The sequence below is a fragment of the Cricetulus griseus genome, chromosome X, assembly GCF_003668045.3.
Source record: "Cricetulus griseus strain 17A/GY chromosome X, alternate assembly CriGri-PICRH-1.0, whole genome shotgun sequence".
NCBI lineage: Eukaryota > Metazoa > Chordata > Mammalia > Rodentia > Cricetidae > Cricetulus > Cricetulus griseus.
This window is the reverse complement of record NC_048604.1, coordinates 28952311-28975373: the sequence shown is the minus strand read 5'-3', so window position 1 is coordinate 28975373 and position 23063 is coordinate 28952311. Positions and strand designations below refer to the sequence as shown.

Sequence of the window (23063 nt, the reverse complement as noted above, 5' to 3'; positions counted from 1 at the left end):
TGTGTAATTCATGTTTTTTTTAAATCTATGTGAACCTTCACAAATTGGTTCCTTGATTTCTTACAGCTTAGTGCATTGTAGATAAAGGGGCAGATCCCAGAGCCAGTAGGTTGCTAATGCAGGGATCTCCAGCCTTCCTGGTGATGCCGAGCAGGGAAGGGTCCTTGACTTTTGCAGCATATGAGCTTCCACAGAGGACACAACCACCTTCCCCTTTCACTATTAGGACATCCTTCGACTCTAATCAAAGTCAAGGAGGAAAGAGATAAAATCAAGAATAAGAGAAAAGGAAACTATGAAGGGCGGGGTGCTATGAGGCAAGTAGATGATGAGCAGTGTGTGTGTTGGGGGTGGTAGGTGGTAGCATTGGGCCCAAGGCCTGAGCTCTGTGTGTTGTTGGGTGGTGGCTGGATGTGTCTGACCCTCAACTTCCTTGTCTATGAAATGGGGATAACACTAGTGGCCCATTCAAGATTTACTTTAAAGTCAATGAGTTGAATAGAGTGTGTCACAGCCCTCTTATTTCAGCTCTGTGGAACTAAATGTCACCAAATGCTTTTCATCTCAATATTCACATCAGGTCCAGTGAACCTATGTCAGACTGTTGTGTCAGAAGTGCTAGATATTCCATTTTATAATCTCAAACCAAATCAAAATCTGTGTATGAAACTTATTGGTCATTCCACCTTCACAACCAACTGAATTTCACTCATGTTCTTGAGAATTGTGTTGCCATACAAATCAGGTTATCAAAACAATTCAGGCCAAATCTTCCAGTGTTCAAACTCTACCTCGGATGCTAGTTTTAAGCCACTTCTCTTCTGGGGAAAATGACAATGAAGCTGAAAGCCCTTCAAAAGCCAAGGACCCTAAATGGTCTGGTATTCCTTAGCATGTTAATTATCAAATTAGTAAACTGTGGCATTGTGCTACGCTAGAAAGTTTGATTTTAAAATATTCTGTTTGAGGGGCTGGAGGGATGACTCAGCTGTTAAGAGCATTTCGATCTCTTGCAGATGACCTGAGTTTAGTTCGCAGCACTCAGATTGGCCACAACATCCACCTGTCATTCTAGAGATCTCATGCCCTCTTCTGACACACACACACACACACACACACACACACACACACACACACACACACACACACACTAAATTTTTCAAAGGAATCTGTTTGAGATGCTGACTTGATATTCTTTCTTTTTTCTTTTTTGTCACACAAGTCAATCTTCATTGAAAACTGCAGTATTAATACGTAACAGTCCCTTTTACAATCAATGTGCTCTCAATGATCTTAAATTTGAGCTCATGCATTTATCAGAGTCCATAAATATTTAAACTATGAACTTACACTTGGTTGAACTGGCTCAGGATGGTTGCTCTGCCCATTTCATTGCATTGCCAAGAAAGCTCAAAGAAGAAACAAGGGGTGCATTTAACACTGGGAGCGAATGCTGACTTAAGCTTTTAAAAAGTACCAAGAAAACCATGTTTTAAAAGAGTATTAATAATAAAAAAATTTTAAAAGGAGAATGTTTTCTGTTCAGTGACATCCTGTCATGCTTCTTGGAGCATCCAACTGGTACAATAACTCTGCTAGGAGCCAGTCCCTAATTTGGCCTATGTGGTTTATTCTACTCCCCACAGTCTGTATTAGACACATCCACTGACCTATCCTGGGAGCTGCCTGCTATACCAATCAGACCCCTACCTGTTCAATAGAACTACTACAGTCCCTGGACAGAAAAGCTGTTCCTGTCTCCCACCCCTATTCTAATAAGATTTATTCTACAGTGTTTCTGTCCTTCAAATGAACAGGGGGTGTGGAAGAGAGAAATTCTCTAAGATATGGGGACTCATTTTTTATTGTTCCTACTGAGACTATGTCATCCTTTCTTGTTGCCACTGCATCAAATGCAGAAAATTGGGCAAGCGTAAGCAACTCAGAGGAAATATGTTGACCTGGGAGGTGTGCTTGAGAGGAGAGTAAGTTCTGTGTCCTACCCATTAGCCAGCTGCACTCCTAACCTCAGCAACCCTCAAAAAACACGAGAGGGCAGAAAGAATCAGCAGCTGCCACAACTGTCACTGCACCCTGGGAAGTTCTGTGCCATCAGTGGTGCCAGGTATACCACGATTACAGATGCCAGTTGCTGAATGAGAGAAGGTAGACCCACAATCATGTACTCCAATATTCAGAAAGGAGAGCTGAGGAAATCTGAAGCAGCCCCAATGTGTTATATCTGATGCTAGCAAGCCTCTCCTGACCATAGGCACATTCACAAGGCAGCTCAAACCTCCCCAAGAGTGAGTTTCCTCTAACTGTAATATGCCCTCCAAGAAACATGCAATCTGCTCCTTCAGCCTGCTGTCACAGCAGGATGACACAACCAGATACAGCAAGGCACCTGGTGCATGACCAAGGAAAAGTAGGACACTCAGTAGCCAGCATCCCAATCTGGAATCGGGGCCCCTGGCACCTGCTAGAAATACCGTCTTGGCAGAACACTCGAGAAGCCAGTACCTGATGGCAACTGATAGGCCATAGCCACTCAACGTGGTCAATGCTCTTCAAAGGCAGACCACAAGACAAAGATTCTGGAAGTACTTCCATGCCTGTATCTTAACTGGGCCAATCCTGATGGTGACCTTATTTCTCAAGAGTCAGGGAGCTCACACATTGCTCAGCACTCAACAACTAAGACTCCACAGAACTGCAAACTGCAGCAGCAGAGGAAGAAATCTGCCCCCTCCCCCCATCTCGGGGAAGCCAGAAAAGAATTGAAGTGACTAAGGTAATGAACACCATCCTGTTCTGACTCCATTTTGTGACTGCTTAGTTTTTAGTCCTCTACTTTCTTTCCCCAATGTTCATATCTGCCTTGACAACACATTTGAGATTTTCATGGCCTTATTATCCAAAATTGGCAAGTTATGTTCAAAATAACTACTATGCTCTAACCTCATATTTGATGTAAATTGTTGTCTTTGTTGGCTTTGCCTTTTAAAACTCTGTATCCCTGAGCTTTGGAACCAAGAGAATTTTCAGAGGCACAAGCCCACTCTTGCTCTGGCCATCAATAAAAAGGACTTAAAACTTTTAATTGGCAGGGGTTAGCATGATTGTCAATAACTGTCTCACATGTGTCATTACAAGAATAAACTTGTACAAATATATACCCTTAACAATGATGTCCATATTCACATGTCAGGCCTGTTTCCTGCCTTACCTTTTAAAAGAATTCAGCTGACGCCAGGCGTTGGTGGCACACGCCTTTAATCCCAGTGCTCAGGAGGCAGAGGCAGGTGGATCTGTGTGAGTTCGAGGCCAGCCTAGTCTCCAGAGCGAGTGCCAGGATAGGCTCCAAAACTACACAGAGAAACCCTGTCCTGAAAAACAAAACAAACCAAAATAAATTCAGCTAAAGGACCCTAGTCGGGAATGTCACATATGTGAAAAGCACACTTTCTTAGAATGTTTCTCAGTATTTTGGGGATACCTGTGTAACAATGTAATGAAATATTGACCCAAGTTCTGTTTCTTCATTTTCCTGAAACTGGGTGCTGCTGAACACCTGCCTGAGACAGTGTGTTACTATCTGTACGCCCAGCTGGTCATGTGATAGCTAAGATCTTTCACCCGCTGATTTCATAGTTAATGCTCCGATAGTTTCAGACCAGAAAAGAATTCCACACATCTGAGTTGTACAACACAGAGGGTTTGATAGTTACTCAATCCAACTTCAAAGAGAAAAGGAGTATTAAAAAGTTACAGGACAAGTGTGTGAAGCTGATGTCATCAGGAGGGGATGCAATCCCACTACTCTTTCTCCTGAGAACTTGGGGCCTGTGGAAACACACTGTGTGCAGCTGCAAGCAGGCCCAAAGACATGGCTGCTACTGGCAAATAACTCTACCTTTTACAATCACTGAGATAAGTATGTTTCTATGTGTATGAGAAGCAGGGGACAGGGCTTTTTCAAGCTTATGCTAAAATCATGGGTACATTCCTTCCCCTCATCTGTGATTATTCACCTGGGAAAACAAACTTCAATTTGCTGGGCTCTAGAGAAGCCTCGGTACCAGCAACACTGCAAATTTTCCCTCAGAAGATGGGCATGCCAGCACGAAGCACAGAAACAGATACAAGTTTGTGACTCTGCAAATGTTTCTATCTCTGTGCTGTGTGCTTTCTTCCTTTCTCGGTGGCATCTTCTCTCCCTCCTCTCTCCCCTTTCTCCTCTTTCTCTCCTGTGCCACACACACAGAATTCAGTACTCATTAAACATACTCATCAGTAAATATTCTATGTTCATGGACATTAGGAACAAGGAATCTTCTACTTACACTGATCCATGCAGAAATCTTCATAAATTTTCTAAATAATAAAAGACTCATGGAAAGCTTTACTATAAAAATAAGGTTTCCTCCCACAGAAACAGCTAATCTGAACAATGGGTTGCTCATGGCCCCCAGACTGATAGCTGGGAAACCAGCATAGGACTGTTCCAGACCCCCTGAAGGAGGATGTCAGTTTGGAGGTCTGAGCAATCTATGGGACCTCTGGTAGTGGATCAGTATTTATCCCTACTACGAATGGACTTTGATAGCCCACTCCACATATAGGGATACCCTCTCAGCCTAGACACACTGGGGAGGGTCTAGGCCCTGCTCCAAATGATTGATAGACTTTGAAGATCCTCTGTGGAAGGCCTCATACTCCCTGGAGAGCAAAAAGGGTTTGGGGATAAGGGTTGGGGGAAGCAGGGGAGGAGGGGAGGGAGAGGGAACTGGGATTGGCATGTAAAACAAGCTTGTTTCTAATTTAAAATTGGTCTAATTACAGTTATAAAAATATAAAAAATAAAAATAAAAAAGTAAGGTTTCCCAAAGGCTCAATATTCAGGCGGCCCACCCTCTAGTCAAGCTAACTGTTAATGAGGTGACATCCACTCCGATGTGGACATCCTGATCCAACTGCCAGAGACCAGCACAGCCTCATCCACTTTAAGGGGGTTGACCAAAACAGCCCCATCCGCACTGCCAGACCCCTGAGTACCATCAGACTCTGCACTTCTGACCCCACACTGGCCAGAAATAGTTTCAAAGATTAAAATTGGGCCTATCCGGGCAAAAAGAACCCCTTGATGTCTTCTGTTCATACCCAGGTTGCACACTCAAAATCTTCCCCGAAACAGATTCTGACAGGCAACTGCATTCCAGTACTGCCTGGCCCTTTCCACTCTCCACATCCACTTGGCACTGAGTGCCTTCAGCTATAGGTAAAGGTGGCAGAAGAGGCTCACAGGCCACATATGCAGGCTTTCTTGGCCTCACCCCAGCTAGTCACAGAGGACAGGTCACCATCAGGTGGATGACCCTGGGACAAGCTACATTGTTTCTATATTTTCAGGCATAATCACTGCCCCGTCTCTCTACAAGAAACACGAGGAACTAATTTAAATACAGACCTACCAGCTTTTAAACAGTCTTCTACACAACATTCTCCACAGCACAGCTCTCCACCATTTCTCCTGAGCTCTTTGAGACTGGGCCTGGACTCTGCACTTATGACTTTGTGTCTGCCTGGTGCATGTTTAGCAAAGCTCACACTCAGTCAGTTGCACTGTCCTGCATAGCCTAGCACTCCTGATGTCTGCTCGGCATCCTCATCCTTGCACACAGCCAGTCTGGAGTGACTTAGGCAGGGTATTTTTATTAGCCAGAATTCTCCCTCACTACAGGGGATCCCATTAATAGTTTGCCACCCAAAGGCCCCATACTACTCATTAGCTATGAATTCTTACTTTTACAGTTTATACTACAGTGAATATCAATTCAACACCCACTTCCCCACCTTCAGTTACACGCCTGGTAGCCTAATGGACCTCAGAAAATGCAACGGTTAGACAGCCTCTGATGATTTGATCTTGACCCAACTTGGACCGTGTACTCAGTACCTCTTCTAGCATCTGTTTTGATAGCTCCCCTGGAGTCCAGCCTTCCTGCCCACATTTCAGAATTAGGCAGTAAACTTTCCTTTTATGCTTATGTTTCTATAACTGAGACACAATCAGTTGCATACCTGCACACATTTCATGACTATCTTTACTCCTGACCTGTTCGTTGGTTTGGTATCCATACGTGAATAACACTCCTGAACTGTGGCTCCTGGCAGCTTCTGTGAAAGTCTGGAAGGATAGACTTGGCACTTGGGATTAATGCTACTCTCTGAAGATAGCTTTGAACTCCACATGTCCTTTGAAAGTCTCTTTCTAGGCTCAGGTACTTTAGTTTCTGGTTATGCCTGTGTGCATATTATGCCCAGGTGTATTGCACTGGAGGTTTTTCCTTGTTCTTGATGAGTAGGTCCTGTCAGTGACTCTTGGTGAGTTCAGAAGTGTCCTGATGTCGTCTCAAAGAGAGTGAGAGAGAGAGAGAGAGAGAGAGAGAGAGAGAGAGTTATTCTGGCTACCAGGTGGTGTAAGCGTGAGCACAATGGCTTCTTATTTCCCCTATACTTAGTTTTCCTAGTCTTAAACTAGTCTTACAAATAGATACAAAAGGGTTCAGTTAATATATTAAATAGTATTCTGATGTCCAAACAAATCATGTAACAATATTCAAGGAGAATTTTATGGAGGTGGTTTTTTATTGACAATGAGGATTGAATGAATGGCCTTGCACAGGCCCCAGAAGTGCACTACCACTGAACTCAATTAAGGAGATTTAAGAAACTATTTTCCGAGGCTGGAGAAATGGAAGAGCAGTTAAGAACCTCTTCCAAAGGACCAAGGTTCAAGTCCCCGGACCCACATGGCAGCTCACAACCATCTGTCTTCAACTCCAGGTTATCCAAAACCCCCTTGTGGACTCCCTAGCTACCAGGCACATATGTGGTACAGGCATACATGCAGGCAAAAACATCCACACTTAAAAAGTAATTTTTTTTCAAAAAATAAAATTTTAAATAACCCATTTCTCCCTTTTTTGCCAAGAGAACAAGACTTTACTGATCTTTGGAGTTCATGTTTAAAAATTGACTTTTTAACATTAGTATTAAATGTTGACTCTGGGAGTTGTGGAGGTGGCTCACTATTAACCGGACCCTGGTTCAATTCCCATCCCCCATATCCAGGGGATCTGATGCCTTCATCTGGATTCTGCATGCTCATGCTGTGGACATACGCATAAAATAAACAGTTTAACTCTGGGTCAGGTACTGGTGGCGCACGCCTTTAGTTCCAGCACTTGGGAGGTGGATCTCTGTGAGTCTGTGACCAGGCCAGCCTGGTCTACAGAGTGAGTTCCAGGACAGCCAGGGCTTTTACACAGAAACCCTGTCTCGAAAACAACAGAACTTTTCTTTCAAAAAAAAAAAAAAAAAGGTTTAACTCTGGCTGAGACTGAACACGCAGAAGCAGTTCTCACTCAAACCACAAGAAGCCTGGAGTTCTCACTGTAGCTGGAACTTGCATTAACTATCCCCGCATCTAATGTATGGACAGTCAGTGAACACTTAGGACTAGAACAGGAATTTAAGACGTATGGGACAAAGGCCTATGAATGGTTCTCATAAGGGAAATAACCTATTTTCTAAATGCTCCTCTAAAGCAGACAGGTGATGGCGAACCTCAGGAGTGATGCTTCTCTAGAATGTTCAAGGAACTGGGTCCCATCACAAGTTAGGCAAAAAAAGAAATTCCTGGAGAACCCCCTTACAGGTAACACCACACCTTGTCCTCCAGCAAACCTACTGTGACCATCTACCTCATGCTAAGCTCTGAGGAAGTGACACCTGGTTCTCTATCCTCATACAAGCTGGACTGTGAGTCTGGCTTGTGGCCTTGGGATACAGGCTCATTGGCATGATGTGTTGAGCTTTAATTGCACCTACTTTCCAGTTAGGTAATCCCAGATGGAGAAACTGGAGAGCTGAAGGTTGCTGAGTTGCTATCTCCCTCCCTCAGTTTACCTAGTGTGGACTCAACTCAGTAAAGTTCTGAGAGCAGAGAGACCTATGGGTCACACATAAGGGAAAAGACTACTGTCAAACCTTTTAAAATGAATATTTCCAGCAAGTTTTCTACAGACTTTGCCCCACTCTATTATGTAGACATTGATAAGAGCTTTATTATGAAGGTAGTCTTGGAATCAGGGGTGTAACGATAGGCTGTGATTCACTTATTTGTTTGCTGGCATTGATTATTTGTATGTACTCTCAGTATTGCAAACCTGAATGTCCTTGATATGTGCACTATTGCTGGGAATTTTCAGACAATATATTCATGAAATAGAATGACTCCAAATGGTCCTGTGAGATGGTTTAAAAGAAGAATCCAACAGAAAGAAATGCTTTGTACCTTGTGGAATATTCCTTTGCACTGTATGAAGATGTGCCACTACACTCGGTTTAATAAAATGCTAAATGTCCAGTAGCTGGACAGAAGGTATACCAGGGACTTCTGGGGACAGAGAGCTCTGGGAAGAAGGAAGGAGGAGTCACCAGGCAGATGGAAAGGAAGCAGGATGGGCAATGCAGAGTAAAGGTAACCAAACCACATAGAAAAACATAGATTAAAAAAACTACAGGTTAATTCAAGTTATAAGAACTAGTTAGGAACAAGCCTTAAGATAAGGCTGAACTTTTATAATTAATGTAAGTCTCTGTGTCATTTTTTTGTGAGCTGGCGGCCAAAGAAAAATCTATATACAGTATCTCTTAAAATTTGCTGTTTGGGAACTTGCTAAAGGCAATGTAATGGAAACTGCATGAAGTAGGATTCTGAATGGATAGAACAGTTTATCTTGTGATATTTATGGCCTTTTCATATTTCAGTGGTATGCAGGGGCTAGACTTTTCCATACCCCGATACAGAAAAAATAGGAGTATCAAATAAGCTATTCCTATATCCTAATCCGATTAAGGTAGGGAGGAGTGTGAACTCTTACTTTCAGCCATGCCTTAGCTGTGGCACTTCTTTTCTTTTTATGTTTGTCTGATTGTTTGTTTATTCCTGGATAGCACCCTCACACTTTTATGTGTGTGTGAATTTGACAGCTGTAGGGACCTCACATGATGGAGATATATACTATTATTGCTCCTGGGTCTGGATTAGGTCTCTGTCTTAATCAGTGTTCTATTGATGTGAAGAGACACCATGACCACAGCAACTGTTAGAAAGGAAGAAAATTAATTGGGGTTGGAGTACAGTTCAGCATTTTAGTCCACTCTTATCATGGCAGAAAACATGACAGCATGAAGGAAGACATAGTGCTGGAGAAGGAACCAAGAGTTCTACATTTGGGTCAGCAGGCAGCAGGAAGAGACAGTGATAGTGGGCCTCACTTGATCATCTGAAACCTCGAAGCCTGCTCCCAGTGATACACTTCCTCCAACAAGGCCACACCTACTCCAAGGCCACACTAATACTCCCAGCAATAATGGAGAAGGTACCTGAAATTAGTCGTCTCCTGTAATCAGATTGGTGACGACCCTAATTGCAATCAGAGAGCCTTCATCCAGTAACTGATGGAAACAGATGCAGAGACTCGGAGTCAAATACTGGCCTGAGCTCTGAGAATACTGTTCAAGAGAGGGAAGATAGGAGGCAGGAAGGTCAAGGTCATCACAAAGGAATTCACAGGAATATCTTGGACTCATAAGAACTCACAGAGTCTGGGTCAACATCTAGGGAGCCTCTGTGGGACTGACCTAGGTCCTATACATATGTGTGACAGTTGTGTATCTTGGTCTCCTATACATATGAGTGACAGTTGTGTATCTTGGTCTATCTGTGGGACTCCTCAAAGTGAAAGCAGGGCCTTTCCTTAACACTTTGGCTGGTTTTGGGGAACCTATTCCTCATACAGGTTTGACTCACCCAGCCTTAATACAAAGGGAGGAGCTTAGTCCTAACCTCAACTTAATAGGCCATGCTTTGTTGACACCTATAGGAGGTCTGCTCTTTTATGAACAGAAACAGAGGAACAGATGGGGGCAGAGGGGAGGCAGGAGGATGTAATGGGAGGAGAGGAGGGAGGGAAATGTGATCAGGATGGGAAATAAATGAAAAAGTATAATTAATAAAAAGGAAAAAAAGAAGATACTGTCTCACAGTGTCCTGGTCTTCTGGCTGTTACAATATTGCTGTTCCTTCTTCCTCCATGTTCTCTGAGCCTTACATGGAGGTGTTGCACTATACATGTACCAACTGGGGCAGGTCCCATGGTCATTTATTCTCTGCATTTATCAGTTGTGGATTTGTGTGGCAGCCTCTGTCCATTATAGAGAAAAAGAAGCTTCTGTGATGATGAATGACTGCCACACTTGTCTGTGGGTAAATGGATGAATATTTAGAACAGTATGGATTCAGGCCATCAGGCTCAGCAGCAAGCATCCTTACCTGCTAATCTATGCTGCCAGTCCACTGCATTTAAGAGATTCTTGTTGAAAATGAAATGTCTTTCCAAAATGATAGTGATAGTGCACAAAAGTTTTAGTTAAATCATTTCAGGGCGACGGCAACAACAAAAGAAGAAATCTCTCTAAAATGTTTCAACTTGAAGAATTCAGTGAAAATAGAATGATAAATTACTGTTTTAGATCATTGTGGCAGTTTTAATTGTCAACTTGACACAACTAGATTCATCTGGGAAGAGCATTACAACAAGGGATTGTCTAGATCAGGTTTGCCTTGGGCATGTCTGTGAGGGCTGGTCTTAAGTTAATTGATACAGGAAAACCAGTCTCAACGTGGGTGGCATCATTCCCTTGTTTTGAGCCCCCGACTGGGTAAGAATAGAGAAAGCCAGCTGAGTACTAGAAGTAAGCATGTGTCTATTCTTTCACCTCTTTTTTTTCTTTTTCCTTTTTTTTTCAACTTTTTTATTTGAATTACAAACAGGATTGATTTACATGACAATCCCAGTTCCCTTCTCCCACCCGTCCTCCCCTACCACACCCCCCCAACTAAAACCCTACCTATCACATATCCTTTCTGCTCCCCCTGGATGGTGAGGCCTTCCATAGGGTGTCATCAGAGTCTATTGTATCCTTTGGGATAGGGCCTAGGCCCACCCCCATGTGTCTTGGCTCAGGGAGTATTCCTCTATGTGGAATGGGCTCCCAAAGTCCACACCTATGCTAGGGATAAGTACTGAACTACTACAGGACATCCCATAGATTTCTGAGGTTTCCTCACAGAAACCCATGTTCCTGGGGTCTATATCAGTCCCATGCTGGTATTCCAGCTATCGGTCTGGGGAGGAAGAGCTCCCCGATGTTCAGGTCAGCTGTTTCTGTGGGTTTCACCACCCTGGTCTGGACCCCTATGCTCTTCACTCGTCCTTCTCTGAATCTGGGTTCCAGTTTAGTTCAGTGATTAGTTGTGGGTGTCTGCTTCTACTTCCACCAGCTGCTGGATGAAGGCTATAGGATGGCATATAATTCGGTCATCAATCTCATTATCAGGGGAGGAAATTTAAGGTAGCCTCTCCTCTGTTGCTGAGATCGTTAGCTGGTGTAATCTTTGTACATCTCTAGACATTTCCCTAGCGCCTGATTTCACTGTAAACCAAAAATGTCTCCCTCTATTATGATATCTCCATTTTTGTTATCATCTATTCTTCCTCTGACAAAACCTTTCTGCTCCCTCATGTCCTCTGCACCCCTCCTCTTCTCCCCTTCTCATTCTCCTTGCTCCCTTCCCCCTCTTTCCGTGCTCCCAATTTGCTCAGGAGATCTTGACCCTTTCCCCTTCTCCAGGAGACCATGTATGTCTCTCTTAGGGTCCTCCTTTTTAGCTTCTTTGGCAGTGTAGATTGTAGGTTGGTAATCTGTTACTCTATGTCTAAAATCTACATATGAGTGAGTACATACCATGTTTGTCTTTTTGTGATTGGGTTACCTCGCTCAGAATGGTTTCTTCTAGTTCCATCCATTTTCCTGCAAATTTCAAGATTCCATTGTTTTTTTCTGCTGAGTAGTACTCCATTGTGTAAATGTACCACATTTTCTCTATCCATTCTTCAGTTGAGGGGCATCTAGGCTGCTTCCAGTTTCTGGCTATTACAAATAGTGCTGCTATGAACATCGTTGAACAGATTTCTTTCTTGTATAAATGTGCTTCTTTTGGGAATATTCCTAAGAGTGGAATTGCTGGATCTTGTGGTAGACTGATTCCCATTTTCTGGAGAAACCTCCATACTGATTTCCAAAGTGGCTGTACAAGTTGGCACTCCCACCAGCAGTGGAGAAGTGTTCCCCTTTCTCCACATCCTCTCCAGAATGAACTGTCATCGGTGTTTTTGATTTTGGCCATTCTGACAGGAGTAAGATGGTATCTCAAAGTTGTTTTGATTTGCATTTCCCTGATGGCTAAGGATGTTGAACACTTTCTTAAGTGTCTTTCAGTCATTTCAGATTCCTCTACTGAGAATTGTCTATTTAGTTCTGTACCCCACTTTTTAATTGGATTGTTTGGTGTTTTGGTGGCTAGCTTCTAGGTTCTTGAGTTCTTTGTTTGGTGTTAGAGTTCGTTGTATATTTTGGAGATCAGCCCTCTGTCAGATGTGGGGTTGGTGAATATCTTTTCCTAGTCTGTGGGCTGCCATTTTGTCTTTCTGACTGTCTCCTTTGCCTTACAGAAGCTTCTCAGTTTCAGGAGGTCCCATTTATTAATTGTTGACCTCAGTGTCTGTGCTACTCGTGTAATGTTCAGGAAGCAGTCTCCTGTACCGATTAATTCAAGGGTATTTCCCACTTTGTCTTCTAATAGGTTCAGTGTATCTGGATTTATGTTGAGGTCTTTGATCCATTTTGACTTAAGTTTTGTGCAAGGCAATAGGCTTGGGTCTAACTGCAGTCTTCTACATGTCTGCAACTAGTTATGCCAGAACCATTTGTTGAAGATGTTCTCTTTGTTCCATCATATAAATTTGGATTGTTTATCAAAAATCAGGTGTTCATAGGTGTGTGGGTTAATATCAGGGTCTTAAATTCTATTCCATTGGTCTACCTGTCTAATTTTGTGCCAATACCAAGTTGTTTTCAGGACTATAGCTCTGTAATAGAGCTTGAAGTCAGAGATGGTGATGCCTCCAGAAGTTCCTCTATTGTACAGGGTTGTTTTGGCTATCCTGGGTCTTTTGTTTCTCCATATAAAGTTGAGAATTGTTCTTTTAAGGTCTGGGAAGAATTGTGTTGGGATTTTGATGGGGATTGCATTGAATCTGTAGATTGCTTTGGGCAAGATTGCCTATCCATGAGCATGGGAGATCTTTCCATTTTCTGGTATCGTCTTAATTTCTTTCTTTAGAGACTCAAAATTCTAATGGTACAGGTCTTTCATGTTTTTGGTTAGTGTTATCCCAAGGTATTTTATGCTGTTTGTAGCAATTGTAAAGGGTGATGATGCTCTGATTTCTTTCTCCACCAATGTGTCATCGGTATATAGTAGGGCTACAGATATTTTTTATTTAATCTTGTATCCTGCCACATTGCTGAAGGTGTTTATCAGCTGTAGGAGTTCCCTGGTAGAGTTTTTCGGGTCACTCATGTAGACTATCATGTCGTCTGCAAATAGTGAGAGTTTGACTTCTTCCTTTCCGATTTGTATTCCCTTGATCTCCTTTTGTTGTCTTATTGCTCTAGCTAGAACTTCAAGGACAATATTGAAGAGGTAAGGAGAGAGTGCACAGCCTTGTCTTTTTCCTGATTTTAGAGGAATTGGATTGAATTTCTCTCCATTTAATTTGATGTTGGCTGTTGGCTTGCTGTATATTGCTTTTATTATGTTGAGGTATGTTCCTGTTATCCCTGCTTTCTCCAAGACCTTTATCATGAAGGGGTGTTAGATTTTGTCACAGACTTTTTCGGCATCTAGTGAGATGATCATGTGGTTTTTTTTTCCTCAGTCAGTTTGTATGGTGGATTACATTGATGGATTTTAGTATGTTGAACCATTCTTGCATCCCTGGTGAAGTTTACTTGATCATGGTGGATGATTTCTCTGATATGTTCTTGGATTCGATTTGCCAGTATTTTATTGAGAATTTTTGCATCAATGTTCATGAGGGATATTGGTCTGTAGTTCTCTTTCTTAGTTGTGTCCTATTATATACAGACGAACAGGCTGAGAAAGAAATCAGGAAAACAACACCCTTCTTCACAATAATCACAAATAATATAAAATACCTTGGTGTAACTCTAATCAAGCAAGTGAAAGACCTGTATGACAAGAACTTCAAGTGTTTGTAGAAAGAAACCAAAGATATCAGTAGATGGAAAGATCTCCCATACTCGGCCGAGTGGTGGTGGTACGCGTATTTAATTCCCATACTCAGGAGGCAGAGGCAGGCGGATCTCTGTGGGTTCGAGACCAGCCTGGTCTACAAGAGCTAGTTCCAGGACAGCATTCAAAGCCACAGAGAAACCCTGTCTCAAAAAAACAACAAAAAAAGATCTCCCATGCTCATGGATCTGTAGGATTAATATAGTAAAAATTTCCATCTTACCAAAAGCAATCTACAGATTCAATGCACTCTCCATCAAAATTCCAAAACATTTTCTTCTATATTTATTTAATTTAAATTAGAAACAATCTTGTTTTATATGTCAATCCCAGTTCCCTCTCCCTCCCCTCCTTCCATGCCCCCACTAACCCCCTATCCCATCCCCATTCTGCTCCCCAGGGATGGTGAGGCCTTCCATGTGGGATCTTAAAAGTCTGTCTCATCATTTGGAGTAGGGCCTAGGCCCTCCCCAGTGTGTCTAGGCTGAGAGAATATCCCTCTATGTGGAATGGACTCCCAAAGTCCATCCATAAACTAGGGATAAATACTGATCCACTACCAATGGCCCATAGATTGCCCAGGCATCCTAACTGACACCAATGCAGACCCACGTTGAGGTGGTCTGGATTGGTCCTATGCTGGTTTCCCAGCTATCAGTCATGGGTCAATGAGCTCTCTCTTGTTCAGCTCAACTGTTTCTGTAGGTTTCTCCAGTTTGATCTTGAATGCTTTGCTCATCCCTCCTCCCTTTCTGCAACTGGATTCCAGGAGTTTGGCTCAGTGCTTAGCTTTGGGTGTCTGCTTCTGCTTCCATCAGTTGCTGGATGAAGGCTCAATGACATCAGTCTCATTATAGGGGAGGGGCATTTAAGGTAGCCTCTCCACTGTTGCTTAGATTGTTAGTTGGGGTTATCCTTGTAGACCTCTGGACATTTCCCTAGTGCCAGATTTCTCTTTAAACCTATAGTGGCTCCCTCTATTATGGGATCTCTTTTCTTGCTCTCCTCTATTCTTCTCCTGACTCAATCTTCCTGTTCCCTCATGTCCTCCTCTCCCCTCCGCTTCTCCCCTTCTCTTTCTCCTAACTCCCTTTCTCCTCCTCCCCCATGCTCCCAATTTGCTCAGGAGATCTTGTCCCTTTCCCCTTCTCTGGGGACCATGTATGTCTTTCTTAGGGCTCTCCTTGTTTCCTAGCTTCTCTGGTGGTGTGGCTTATAGGCTGGTAATCCTTTGCTCTATATCTAATATCTATATATGAGTGAGTGCATGCCATGTTTGTCTTTTTGTGACTGGGTTACCTCACTCAGGATGGTTTCTTCTAGTTCCATCCATTTGCCTGCGAATTTCAAGATTCCATTGTTTTTTTTTTCACTGAGTAGTACTCCATTGTGTAAATGTACCACATTTTCTTTATACATTCTTCAGTTGAGGGGCATCTAGGCTGCTTCCAGGTTCTGGCTATTACAAATAATGTTGCTACGAACACAGTTGAACAGATTTCCTTCTTGTATGGATATTCATCTTTTGGGTATATGCCTAAGAGTGGAATTGCTGGATTTTGAGGTATACTGATTCCCATTTTCCTGACGAACCGCCATACTGATTTCCAAAGTGGCTGTATGAATTGGCACTCCCACCAGCAGTGGAGAAGTGTTCCCCTTTTTCCACATCCTCTCCAGCATAAACTGTCATTGGCATTTTTTTTTATTTTAGCCATTCTGACATGAGCAAGATGGTATCTCAGAGTTGTTTTGATTTGCATTTCCCTGATGACTAAGGATGTTGACCACTTTCTTATGTGTCTTTCAGCCATTTCAGATTCCTCTATTGAGAACTGTCCATTTAGTTCTGTACCCCACTTTTTAATTGGGTTGTTTGGTGTTTTGGTGGCTAGCTTCTAGGTTCTTGACTTCTTTGTATATTTTCCAAATCATCCCTCTATCAGATGTGGGGTTGGTGAATATCTTTTACCATTCTGTGGGTTGTCATTTTGTCTTACAGACTGTGTCCTTTGCCTTACTGAAGCTTCTCAGTTTCAGGAGGTCCCATTTATTAATTGTTGATCTCAGTGTCTGTGCTACTGGTGCTATATTCAGGAAGTCTCCCGTACCAATTTGTTCAAGGGTACCTCCCATTTTCTCTTCTAAGTGGGTCACTGTGTATGAATTTATGTCGAGGTCTTTCATCCATTTAGACATAAGTTTTGTGCATGGCAATAGATATGGATCTGTCTGCAGTCTTCTACACTCCAGCATCCAGTTATGTCAGCACCATTTGCTGAAGATGCTTTTTTTTTTCCATTGTATAATTTTAGTTTCTTTGTCAAGAATCAGGTGTTTTTAGGTGTCCAACACAATTCTTTACAGATCTTGAAAAAAAACAATGTTCAGCTTCCTATGGAAGCACAAAAAAGCCAGGACATCTAAAATAATCCCTTACAGTAAAAGGACTTCTAGAAGTATCACTATCCCTGATTTCAAGCTCTACTACAGAGCTATATTAATAAAATCCTCATGGTATTGGTATAAAAACAGACATGCTGATCAATGGAATTGAATTGAAGACCCAGAAGTAAATCCACACATCCATGGACACTTGATTTTTGACAAAGAAGCCAAAATTATACAATGGGGAAAAACATCTTCAATCAACAAATGGTGTTGGTCTAATTGTCTTGTATGTCTGCATGTAGAACAATGCAAATAGATCCATATCTATTACCCTGCAAAAAACTGAAGTCCAAATGGATCAAAGACCTCAATATAAAACCAAATACACTGAACTTAATACAAAAGAAAGTGGGGGAAAACCTTGAATGCATTGACACAGGAGACAACTTCCTAAACAGAACATCAATAGTGCATGCAGGAATTAAGATTGACAACTAATAAATGGGACCTCATGAAACTGAAAATCTTCAGTAAGGCAAAGTATACTGTCAATAAGTCAAAACAGCAATCTTCAGAATAGGAAAAGGTTTTCTCCAACCCCAAATCTGACAGAGGGTTAATATCCAAAAATATATAAAGAACTCAAGAAAGTGGACATCAACAAACCAAATAATTCAATTAAAAATGACATGCAGATCTAAACAGAGAATTCTCAAAAGAGGAAACTCAAATGGCAGAAAAGTACTTAAAGAAATGTTGAATGGCCTTAGCCGTCAAAGAAATGCAAATTAAGAATGACTCGGAGATTCTATCTTATACCGGTCAACATGGCTAAAATCAAAACCATGAGTAACAACAGCTCATGCTGGTGAGGATGTGGAGCAAGGGGAACACTCTTCCATTTATGGTGGGAGTGTAAACTCACACAGTTACTTTGGAAATCAATATGGAGATTCCTCAGAAAATTAGCAATCAATCTACCTCAAGACCCAACTATACCACTCTTAGGCGTATACCCAAAGGATGCTCAATTGTACCACAAGGACACTTGCTCAACTATGTTCATAGCAGCCTTATTTGTAACAGCCAGAATGTGGAACAACCTAGATGCCCCTCAAGTGAAGAACAGATAAAAGAAATGTGGTATGTTTACACAACGGAGTATTACCCAGCTGTTAAAAACAACGACATCAGTAAATTTCAAGGCAAAAAATGATGGAAGTAGAAAAAACTCATCCTGAATGAGGTAACCCAGACTCAGAAAAACAACCATGGTATGTACTCACTCATAAACGGACATTAGCTGTAAAGGATAATCATGCTACAGTCCGATGACCCAGAGAAGCTAAGTAACAAGGACAGCTGGGGATGGCACTTGAATTTCCCTGGGAAGGGGAAATATAATAGGCATCTCTAGTGAATGGGTGGGGTGGAAGTGATGGGAATAGGAGAAATCAGGTTGGAGAAAGGAGGAAGAGAGTGTTGGGAAAGACAACTGGATTTGGGGTGCATTTGGAGGGCCAAAGTGGAAACCTAGTGAAGGGAAACTCCATGGAATCATAAGGGTGACCCTAGCAAAGACTCCTAGCAATGGGGGTTATGGAGCCTGAACCAGCTATCTCCTGTGACTAAGCAAGACTTCCAGTGGAGGGAGTAGGACACCAACCCAGCTACATAACCTTCAACCTGCAATTTGTCCTACCTATAAGATGGGCTGGGGTGAAAGTGGCACAGAACTTGTGGGAGTGGCCAACCAATGACTGGTCCAGCTTGAGACCCTTGCTATGAGAGGGAGCTCATCACTGACACTGACTGGAGCACAAGAACCCGGTGCCTAGATAGCACAGAGACCTAGGATAGAACCAAAAATGACTGAAAAGGTAAATTAAATGATTCCTAATGGAATTCTGCTATATTCATAGATCATCTTAATCGTCATCAGATAGGTTTTATCCCACAATAGGTGGAAACAAATGCAGACCCACAGCCAAACATTAGGCAGAGCTTGAGGAATCCTACTGAAGAGAGGGAGGAAGGATTGTAGGAGCCAGAGGAGTCAAGGGTATCATAAGAAAACCCACAGAATCAACTAACCTGGGCTCACAGGGATTCACAGCAACTGAACTGACAACCAAGTGGCCTATGCACTCTGCACATACGTGACAGTTATGTAGCTTGATCTTCTTGTGGGACTCCTAACAGATAGCAGGGGCTATCTCCGACTCTTTTTCTGGCTTTTGGGGACCCATTTCTCATACTGGCTGGCCTTGTCCAGCCTTAATAAGAGGGGAGGTGCCTAGTCTTACCACAACTTGATATGCCATGTTTGGTTGATATCCATGGGAGGTCTGCCATCTTCTGGAAAGAAACAGGAGGAGGGGGCAAAGGGGAAGGGAGGACTTGGAGGGAGACCTGGCAGGTAGGGACTTGGAGGAGAGAGGGGAAACTTGTCAGGATGTAGAAAATAATATTTTTTAAAAAGAAGACAAATGCATGACATATTCATTTAACCACTGTATAAAGTGTTCTAGAGAGTTCTTTCAATGCTCTCTCATAAAGAGGGCAAGACCTCTATGATATGTCATCACTTTTGTTTGAGATAATCTGTAAGCAGGGCATTACATGTAAATTCTGACAAATATTCTATTTTTAAAAATCTAGCATCTGGGGGTTCATTTGGTACTGGATCTTACCAAGGAAAATGCTCTAATTCCTGCTCCTGTGGCTAGATGGACCAAGCCCATTCTGCATTCAGTGTCTTCAAAGAAATACGGAGAAGAGGCCTCTAATTTGTAATGCCAACTTATTTTCCAGTGGGGAAAACATTGAGCTGTGACATTGGAAGGTAGGGCCATGAGATGTTCTCCAAGTTTAACATGGTGTTCTTTTGAATTTTTCTCCCTACCTTATTCTCTCCCTCGAAATAACCTTAAAATCCATTGTTAGTCCTTGTCAGGGGCCTCTCTGAGATCCAGGAGATGCCTGAATTGAGGTCCAACTCGGGGCCCATTTCTTGAAGATATCGTAAAAGCAGAATTACTTCAAGCAACCTTTTGCCGTGCCTCCAAACAGCAACAGTCTTCTGTGGGGGAGACCCACCTCTCTACGCCCACATTTACACCTCCCACGCTTCCGTGACTAAACTAACCACACCCAGGAGCGTGTATATGTGGAACATGCGCAGCCGGGTGTAACGGTTTTCTCTCAGGGAACAGGCAGCGCCCCACAGTGGTCTCTACCTGCTAAGCTCTAGTGATGGAGAACAAGTTCTTCTACTTCGACCTCGACTACTATGGGGTGGGCTTCTATGAGGAAGTAATACTGACTGAATCTCAGCAGAGGGCAGCTGCAGCAGCAGCCCGTAGACACTTTGGAAGAGGTGTACGAGTCCTGCATGAGCTAGGTGGTAAAGACTACAAGAATTCTGAATATGACCACTCCTATAATCGTAAAACGAAGGAGATGCGGGCCAGCTCCAGTGTGCGTGGACACAGAAAGCTGGAGGTACCTGGGAAAGCAGTTGGAGCAGTTTCTCAGAACTCCAATAGGAGACATACAAAACACTATAAGTTCACCTTTGGGCAACTTCGTGAACTGGACAGGGTTTTCCGAGAAACCCAGTATCCAGATGCTCTCCAACGGTACGTACATGCTTTTCAATGAATCCACTCTGGTTTCCAAGACTTTGGGCTCTTTTGCTCTCTCCTGACCTCTGCTACTTCGTTTTTTTTGTTTTGTTTTGTTTTGTTGTTTTTTGTTTTTGTTTGCTTGTTTTAATACTGTATCTTTCCTACTGAATTCAGAAGCCCTAGAAATGCTAGGCCAAATCTCTTTCCACAAGTTACATGCCGATTCCATTTTACTTTGTAACTTAAGACAGATAAGAATTACTAAAGGAAATCCTGGTTCTGGAGAGGTGAGAACTTGGCAGATCCCTGGGGATCACAGTGAAAACAGGACCAGTGACAGATACTGTATCAAAAAATACAGTGGGAGCTGAAGCGATGGTTCATGGCGTAAAAGTACTTAAAATGCAAGGCTGAAGATTGGTTTGTTTTTGCAACCCAATTAGAAAGCCAGATGTACTGATGGGCACCTCAATCCCATCAGTCCTACAGGCAGACGGGAGGCAGACACAGGATAAACCACCACAATATGGTGAGCCAGATAGTCCTAGTAGGCAGCATAGCCTCACAGACAAGAAAAACCCAGCCTCAACAATGTCAAAGGGAAGAAGAGACTCCCAAATTTACAGCCCAACCTCTACTAGACTGGCCCTTTGGCTCACTTGTCTTAGTGTGTGTGTGTGATATTATACACTTTTATATAAATATATATATTAGTAATTATTAGATCAAGGTGATTGCCATTCAAGCATGTCTTCCTGGATTTAAACCCATACCCAGTATCCACCCAAAACATGCACAGCTACACAGGAAAAAAATGAACACTGCTGTAAGCAAATACATGCAATACAGTCAATTATCAATATATTTCTCAACTACAGTTTCTTATAAGAATTTTACTTACATAAGTATGTGTGTGAGCATGACACAAAACCTAAGCATGTGACTGTCAGTGGAAAATTTGAGACAGAGTGTTCTTTCCTTCCATCATGTGGGGCCCTGGAATTGAAATCAGGTCTTCAGAAATGTCATCATGTCCCTTTACCCACTGAACAGTCTCCCTTGGCTATGCTAAGGAGTTCTTGAAACAATATTTAGTGTTTTGACAAGATGAAGTCACTTCTAAAGAGTCCTGACTGAAAAACGATGAAGAGACTATTTGCTGAGCTAGGGGCTGGTATAGCAGGATAAAAACGTGGAGAAATCATATATGTGCACTTTCCTTACTCCGCCCCCCCCAAGTGGCAATGGCTAACCTCTGTCCCTTTCTTTCCACAGGAAAGCACTTGCAGAGCTAATTCAGGTGGATGAACGTAAGGTTAAGGTCAGTAGAGGCTCGGCAGGTACTACATTTCAGACCGGCTTCAGGACAAGCGTGGCCTTGTCTTCCACACCTGAAGCTCCTGGGTCTTTTACACCTGCTTTATGTGGGCAAACAAGAGTTGGGCTAATATGTTCTTTGAAAGTAGAAAGTGTTTGAAAAAGTAAACTCCTGCTTGTGTTTCTTCCATGTTACTGGAAGTAACGGAATATGTTTTCCCAGGGTTGGGCGGGGACAAAGAAACTGGGTCTCCCATTCTCCGTGTGAAAGGAATTGTGTTTATGTGTGTCTAAATATAGCATATATAGATATAACTATGATGTATGCATGTCATACACACCTTCATGTCCCCTAATTAATATTGAACTACATGTGACAAAAAGATGTTCTGCCTAGTATTTCTGTCTGGAGTCAGGTTGGAACTCAGGATTGCCATGAAAATATTTCTGTGATGGAAGGAAGTAGCATTATAGGCATTTCAATTGTTGCTAAATACTAAATGCGTGCACATAGCTAAAAGAGTAAGTGAATAAATACGGAGCACGGAATGACTTGTTTTATACACAATGAGAAAACTTGTTAAATTAAGGTGGAAAAGATGTGGGATAAGACCACATCTGAAAAGCCCTTGTGGCTGGTTCTTCTGATTTTCTTTTGTAAGAAGAATGCAGCTCTGAATTTAATTACCCCATCGGTATCCTGTGTCAAGCCTGAGATATTTCCCCAATCCGCTTTAACTATGAAGAAGGCAAGGACTGACAACTTTGAAAGTCTGTCTAAAGAATGGCCCTGATAATTACCATGGCCATTATTAAATTAATAATTAAATGGCCCAGAGGTTACCATGCAGCTCATTTTCCAAAGGCTTCTGCAGAAGTGTGAGTCTGGTGCTGTCTGTGCTGAGTTGCTTTGTTTGATGGGTTAGAGTGGTGGTGGAATGGAAACCAGGATTTCCTGTGCCATGAGCACGTCCTCCACGCTGGGTACCCCTTGCAGCCTTGAAAAGCTGGTGAGGAATTGCAAACTCTACTCTTCTGTGAAAGGGAGAATGTCAGTCCCATATGAAGTTGTGTATGTTTTTCCACCATAATATTAGCTACTTAGTATAATAAACCAGCCTCTATCTTGGTCTGATTTCAGGCTTGGTTTAAAAATAAGAGAGCTAAATACAGGAAAATGCAGACGGAATTACTACTCAGCTGTGACACATCTGGGACCCTGAACAACTCTTCCCTCAAGAGGAATGAACATTCTGAGAGGACTTCTGTTCCCGAGGAACCAAAAGGGTTCATCTTGTGCCGGCAACATCTTGGCCAATCATGCTGGTCATAAAAACATTATCATGTTACATAAAATAACAATAAAGACTAGATTTTTCAACACACTAGTTGCATTTGTCATCTTGTTTCCATAGAATGGAATAACTTTTTGT

The 23063-nt window shown here is 42.4% G+C and overlaps 1 protein-coding gene across 1 annotated transcript; it reads left to right on the top strand.

Moving 5' to 3' along the window:
- Window positions 1–19939: 19939 nt before the first annotated feature.
- LOC100763700 (rhox homeobox family member 1) lies at window positions 19940–22963 on the top strand. Its single transcript, XM_027433453.1, has 3 exons — window positions 19940–20325; window positions 21589–21634; window positions 22772–22963. The coding sequence occupies exons 1-3, from the start codon at window positions 19940–19942 to the stop codon at window positions 22961–22963; spliced, it is 624 nt and encodes a 207-aa protein (XP_027289254.1).
- Window positions 22964–23063: the final 100 nt, after the last annotated feature.

What these genes read in the sequence shown, in the direction of transcription:
- LOC100763700 (XM_027433453.1), top strand. Translation starts at nt 19,940, where the DNA reads ATGGAGAACAAGTTCTTCTACTTCGACCTCGACTACTATGGGGTGGGC. An exon ending in TATCCAGATGCTCTCCAACG is followed by an intron (nt 20,326 to 21,588) that starts GTACGTACATGC and finishes TTCTTTCCACAG; the next exon opens with GAAAGCACTTGCAGAGCTAA. An exon ending in TGGATGAACGTAAGGTTAAG is followed by an intron (nt 21,635 to 22,771) that starts GTCAGTAGAGGC and finishes GTCTGATTTCAG; the next exon opens with GCTTGGTTTAAAAATAAGAG.